Raw genomic sequence first — 7,262 nt, 5'->3', positions numbered from 1 at the left:
AAACAAATCACCATCTTGCTGGACTAAGAAACCAAAGCTGTCTTTCCACTGGTATTGGGCTGACAAGACAATGACTGAATTTTCATTTTTGGAACTGTTCCTTCCAAATTTCATACAACCCACTCACACAGCGAGAACCTTATGAATGCCTGAGCCCTACTTACATTTGTCATTTACACATTTGCTCTCTTTTAATAGACTTTTGTTCACATGTATATCCATCTCTGTTAGCCGGATCGGATTAAAGTAAGATAGACCCACTCTTCAATCCAGATGCTGATGGTAATGCACCTAAAACTGTTTGGTGCCAGCTGAAAACACCGCCAAACACTGGGGCAGACACTGTTCAAGTCTCAAGAATCAGATTTCAGCTACACTAGGCTTTTCTGATCCATCCAAGACACACAAAGTGCAAACGGGGCTCTTGGAAGCTGTGGCCTGCTTTGCCCGGTCGGTAATCCACACACCCTTTTCCTGTGTGAACCGTGCTACATGTTATAGTACCACTGCCATGGTTGTGACATTAGAACTGGATACTGGATAGGAGGTGGGGCTCTGTTCAATCCTACAAATGTTTCTCGGTGTAACATGAAGCGCAAAAATGCCACTTCCTGTTGTAAAGAAATTACCTGGATGATTGCATACAGTGCATGCTTTATGGTGGCTAACTTCCAGTTCAGCTAACTGTAATGCGAACAAAATATTTCATTGCGCACCTCTTCCAGACTTTCCAAATATTGTCAGACTGAATGGATCAAATTCTGCTTCTGACAAATTATTTTGAAGCTTTTCTGACACATTCAAATTGGCTTCAGAGCCCAGTCTACTTCCTGGGGGTTTGACCACTGATGGATGAACAGTGTCCTCCCTCTCCTTCTCTCTCTCCCTCTTTCTCTGAAATGTCACATTTTGGCTGCAGGAGAGGAGAGTATTCACCCATAACCAGCATTCATTGTATTCTGCTACTCACTGTAGTGTCACCACAGCAGCAGTATCTGGAGACTATTAGCCTGAGGCATCACTTACAACCAGTCCAGCACCTCCTCCTCCTCCTCCTCTTCCTCTGTTGCCACAGTAGTTTCCAGTCCAGCAGACAACTCCCTAGGCTATACCAGACACTTGTGAATGTCTTTATTGTGTGGATGTAAACGACAACCTCAGCACACACTCGTCATGCTGCCTTTTTTACAGCTGCTCATTCTTTGGTTTCATTGTTCTCTCTTCTCTCCGTCACTCTGTTTACAGCCCGTTGGCAAGGCTTCAGCTGCCCATCTCCACTTTTATGGTTTGTTTGGGTTTTTATACGTGCCTGTCTCTGTTTCCAAGGTATCTTGCGTTGTATTTTACATGCTTTGCCTGCTGGTTTATTAATAAAGTCGTGTCTTCAGGCAATATCTGATGACTGTGTTCTCTTTCTTTTAACTCTTCATTGTCTTGCTTGGAGCTCTCCCAAAATGCTGCTATCAGGAGAAATGAAAATGTAGATTGTTATGGCCATGAAATACACCCTAGTAAAAGAGATGAAATACAGTTGAAACAGGGAACACACAGGCCTGTAATGTATGGGCAACCACCAGGCAGCACATGAACATCAATAATTTTAAGACCAAAGATTGTTCTCCCACTGCAATGTGGCCCCCATCTCTTTTATTCCACAGACAGGACTACATTTCAACAACAATTTTTATTGATGTATTTTTTTTTAAATAAGGGTAAGACTGTGAGAACACCTGTACTTTAGATGAGGTGTTATCACAGGTAACATTTCATCTGTAAGATAGATGGCTGTTAAAATACGTGTGATTTAAAATACATATCTAATTCAGGTAAATTTACCATATATTCACAAGCATGTAGTTTTGGACCAGTGGAAGATGGAAAAAAAAAGCTTTCCTTAAAGTGAGGGAAGAGAAAGGGAAAGGGAGTTGAAATGTTGAATTTATAAGAACAAACATTGAGCTCATAGAGCTGTTAGTTCTGTCTCCTCTTTACGAGTGCTACTGTTACACTACGTTTTGGCATTTATCAATATCTCACAATTGTCGCTTGGGGTCACAGTTGCAGCTGTGCAAAAGCTACATAGACTTTTAAATATAAATAGCAATAACATAAAACAATGGGCCTCCATTAACTTCTGAGAAAATTAGCTTGCTTTTTAACTTCTAAAAGTTACACTGTGTTCAACAGCTAGTCACTAACTGTGTCCGTCTGCTGTTGGGCGCTGAACAGGTAGAGCGCAGTGGCCTTGTTTTTTTATGCTGAAATTAGCTGCCTGCTGATAATAACAAAGGAATGGAGTGTATGAAAATGTGGGCTTAAAGCGTTGCATTTTTAACATGATCGTCCGTGAACACAGATGTAGGACTGGAACTGCAAAAATTGACCCATTTTAAACTACGAAACTTTCACAAAATAGTGACGCCCTGTGGCTAAAAGAGGTAACTCCTTGGTGTTTTACAAAGAAAGGAGGATTAAAGAGCAAAATGATTTTCAGTAAGTGTGAGTTGTACACCTTTGTGTTATATAAGTATGACTGTGTCCTTTTATGTAGTTCTATTAAGTTTATGTAAGATTTTGTGAGCAATTCAGTGTGTGTATGTGTGAGTGTGTGTGTTATACAATGTAATTATTGTACCTATGTACAGGCATAGGCAAAACAATCTACATTAATTCAGGATTAATTAGTTTCAGATTGGTTTTAACATTTTACAGAGTAATTAATTAACATTCACTTTACGGGTAAGTACAAGGTATGTACCCTTTGAAATATAGTTACCATTCAAACAAGATTCAGAAAAGAGAACAGAAAATGTGTTTATTTACTTTCTGCCAATTAAATGTTTTTTTGCATCCATGGTGACAGAAAACTTGGTCTGACAATAGTAGTGGAGGCAACAAACCATACTGAATGGCTGAATACAGTATGGTGTGCTTTGAGGTGTCAACTGCTGACACACACACACACACACAAACAGAAGGAGAGAGCGAGACAGAGAGAGAGAGAGAAAGAGAGAAGATCATGTTCATGTGTTAACTAGCAACCACAGTCCACCTTCCCGGTGTTGTTTTTCGCCCTCCTGTCCTCCCCCGGCCTCTTTCTCTCCCCCTATCACCAGTTTCACCCAGTATGGCCAAGCTGCTGCCTCTTCACCCTGGAAGGGGACAACTAATCATCAGCCCTCGGCCTCACACGGCTCCCAGCACCACCACACGGCCCTCCACAGGACGTCAGACAGGTGGGGGATCCAGGCAGACGTGCATCCACAGAGACAGAGGTAAGTGAGTTTTCAACTTTTAGTTTCCTCTGCTGGATGTGTCTGTTTGGCACTGAGAGCACAACCAGATGAGTAGAGCCTGGCCTTGCACAGCATGAACCAGTGGAAAAAGTTTGGCCGCATATCATAATAAGGAAGAGTTTTAATTTTTGTGGCTTTGGGAATCATTTAAAAAAACATTGGAAATAAACATGCTTCAGATCTAATTCAATGCTATACAGAAAGGAATGAAAATTTCCAGGGGGGGTGGGAGGTAAATGTTTCTTATAGGCACTATTCAGTCCAACATAACAAAATAATTTATCAATTATTAATAAAACCAATAATTACAAATGATGGACTCTTCATGAAGGGTTCCCTATTAGAAAAGTTATCTGGAGTTTTAGTCAAAAATATACACTATGTGAAACCATATATGGAGCCAAACATTTTTATTACGGTCAATGTATGGTAATATCTCGAGAGGAGGCACAATGTTACATTTACTTTCAGCATATGAGATTACAATATGTTACCAAATTAAGTGCAATTGTATTTTCCCAACAGTAGGCCTGTACATTCTCAAAATAAGATGAATGTTGATAAAACAACTGAACTGGTCACTCTGCCTCTGTCTGCAGCAAAAACACATCAAACATCTTCATCGTCTCAAATGTCACAAGCTCACTGCAGACAATAAACCCTTTCTTTACACACTACTGATATCTATAAAAGATGCAAACAAAGACTCTGTGTCATCTGTGAGATCAGTGCACCTTCTGTTGCCCTTACCTCACCTCCTGTTATTGCTATACAAATGCATAATTCCATCCATCCTGCTGCACAGTTCCAGGCAGGCAGCTCACCCTCGAGCAGGTGGAGCCTCTGATCCACAGCAGACTGGCAAACATCAAGTCAGCCTTCACGGCGGTGGACTCTGATGGGACAGGGCTGGTCAGCAAAGAGGAATTCATACGAGTCCTGGAGAGCCTGCTCTCTGTCAGCCAACTCGACACCCTGCTCAACAAGGTGAGAGGCACATTCACTTTCCCCACTGTGGCCATGGAGGTCAGATGTTTATTTGACATGGACATAGGAAAAGCCTTGAAACTGCAACATATAATTATGCACACCAGAGGCACTGTATTTAGTGAAATGTAGTTTACAACACCTATCAGCGGGAGGCTTTTTAAAAAGTAAAAATGCAATTCAGGTAAAAATAATACAACAAATACAGTAAAACTCAGAGGTTTTACTTCCAAAAGCACTTCAAATATATGAAGTTGGGTTGCATGTCCTGCGATTGACCGGCGACTAGTCCAGGGTGTACCCCGCCTCTCGCCCATAGTCAGCTGTCATGTCTCCACTTTGTCCCAATGTGCAAAAGTGAAGCCAAAACATCTTCAATACAAGTGCTGCCATATTGTTCTGGTCATTTGCATCCAGCAACTGCGCAGTAGTGTTTGGGCAGTGGAGCCACGGTATCCATCAGGTGGTGATCAAGAAGTTTGGACTTTGGAGAGCTCTCATTTCGTTCATCTTTACATACAGTCAATGGTATACATTTAAGAAACAAAAGGTTTCAACCAAGACCTTTGTATTTTCAGAAAATATCTCTGTACCATTTGTTCCTCCACTGCTTTACAGGGTGGTCCATTGGTCTAAAGGACCAACCTTCAAAAAATCTGGTTCTCACCCTGATGTTAAGTGTGGCTGACCTGTTACTCTGAACTCCCTGTAAGGGAGGACAAGGGAAGAGCAACGCTTCCTGTTAGAAACCCCATCAAATAAAATACTTACTATACAGCGACCATGCAACAATGAGAGATGATCCTGAGACAGATCCAGAATACATGAGAGGGATTCTATTTCTCATTTGGCCTGGGATTGCTTTGGAATCTCCCAGGAGAAGCTAGGCAGATTTCTGCCAGTTTTTACAAAATACAACACTTTCGAGATTCTTTTTGATCTTAGGTGGCCTTAACTGTTTTTAAGGTCAAGAATGAATTTTGAAGCTCCTTTGAATGTCCCCCACCCCTCACACAGCCCAACTCCCCAGATAAATTATTCGGTTTGAGTTGATGGTATCTGAGCAACCCTTGATTAGTATGAGAAAGGGGTATTGAATTTTACCCCACTCTGAGTTATATCTGTGTTGTTATGGGAGGCATCATCCAGAAGATGGCAGTAGAAGATTTGTTTTTATCTCTTCCAGGCAGCTGACATTGATAAATGATGCTGTGGAGACTGGTCAGAGGAAAAGTGATTCGGGCAGCTGTTAAAGCAGACGTTATTTGTTTGCACCTCCGTCGTGATGGCTGGCATCGGTTTTTCCTATGAAACAACCCTTTTCTATGTTTTTTCTCAAGCGTTCTTCAGCAGCCTGTAGATGTTTACCGAAAAATGAAGGCATACAAAAACTATTAAACTATTAAACTAACTATTAAAGCAGCAGCAGTAATATTGCTGGCTGATGTAGAATGCGGAAGTCGTCACTCTGCAGCCACAAGGACTAATGAGAGTACTGAGGCCTTGTTTCAGGATGCTTCTCTTCTCTGGCACTGATCAATCCAGTGTGCATGTGTGTGTATGTGTGTGTGTGTTCGGGCCCCGTGCATTTCGGCGTAATTCCCTCTCTGCCTTCATCTTCATCTGTGTGCACGATGCCTCTGTCACTCTGCTACGCCACTGTAATCGTCTCCACTGTTCCTCTTTGTTCCATCTCAGCGCTCACGCCTGACAGTTTGACTGCCTGTCTTTCCCGCACAGATTTCCTCCCATAATATCAGCACTTTGTGTCTTCCACCCCTCCTGCGCCCCCCCCCCCCACTCTCCACACACACACACACACACACACACACTCACACACACACACACACAACCCTACTTCTCTCCCTCCCCTGTCCACCCCTCCCACTCTCCATCTTATTCATTAAAGACACTGTGTGTGTGTGTGTGTGTGTGTGTGCTTTCGGGAGAGTTGTGGAAAGTTTACTTTAAAGGACTTGAGTAGCAGCTGTTGTTCTGGTGACATTCTGATGTGGAAGTTGCTTTGTGCTTGAGGGAGCAAGATGCCACTAGCAGACTCTTCTTCTGTTATTTATTTTTCTATCTGGTCCTATCCATGCCACATTTTGAGACTGAGATCCGTTTTTGTGAAATAATGATCAGTTATTACAGGCCCAGCTACCACTATTGCGGGGCCTGTAAAAGAGAAGTTACTTAAATCATTTGAGCTTAATGGGTTGGATGAATAAAAAGACAATCAGAGCTGACAAATCCGATGATAAAGAAGCTGGTGACAGATAGCCAGTCCCATGCAAAGAACGAGACAGAGAAAACCCACTGCATCATGAAAGCTCATGCTGTTGCTAAATGCCTTTTTTTTCTATATTTATTCAGTGTGATTAGGGTTTGATTTTGAATCCCCTTAAATGTTGCAGCATCCAACCTTCCTCCCACTCTACAATTTAAAGACTAATTTGAACCCACATTTGGCTGGGAGACTGTTGACTTGAGGTAATCTTGTGGTTTGTGTGGGTTAATGATTTAAACTTCTTCTTGACTGAGCCTAGAGCACCTGGTAGAGTCAGTCAATCCAAAATCTGAAATCTGGATAGATCTAAACGTGATCCTGCAGTTTGAGCTAAGGTCAGAATATAAAGAATGTGGGAAGTGAAGTTAATAAAAGGATTTTAGAACTAGATTTCTTTTCTAGCAGTCTAGTTTGATGCTTAACAATGGAAGATTAATTGTACTCTGACTTTTTCAGTCATTACATTTCCTAAAATCCCTTAAAAGCCAGCGCAAAACAACATTACTTCTATTAACAAAGGATTAAATGACTATTTGTAATGTGAAAAGGTAGTTTGCAGTGACAAACCCACAGAGAATTATCAATCAGAGACAGTTTCACTCAGCTCCACAGAGCATTTTAACCTCTCTCAGCTCACTGTTTTGGTTCACTCTCACAGCTCTCTTCAGTTTCATTTCCACTAGCAACAGGCA

The 7,262-nt window shown here is 41.7% G+C and overlaps 1 protein-coding gene across 1 annotated transcript in view; it reads left to right on the top strand.

Moving 5' to 3' along the window:
- The first annotated feature begins 3,127 nt into the window (after nt 1-3,127).
- efcab6 (EF-hand calcium binding domain 6) overlaps nt 3,128-7,262 on the top strand; it is a 43,200-nt gene continuing 39,065 nt past the window's right edge. The window contains exons 1-2 of the mRNA XM_046379217.1: nt 3,128-3,275; nt 4,102-4,283. Coding sequence (XP_046235173.1) covers nt 3,128-3,275; nt 4,102-4,283 — 330 coding nt within the window. The remainder of the gene's footprint in view (nt 3,276-4,101; nt 4,284-7,262) is intronic.

Source organism: Scatophagus argus, chromosome 22 (genome assembly GCF_020382885.2).
Source record: "Scatophagus argus isolate fScaArg1 chromosome 22, fScaArg1.pri, whole genome shotgun sequence".
NCBI classification, from domain to species: Eukaryota; Metazoa; Chordata; class Actinopteri; family Scatophagidae; genus Scatophagus; species Scatophagus argus.
Note: the sequence above shows the minus strand (reverse complement) of the source record. Positions and strands in the feature narration are given on the sequence as shown.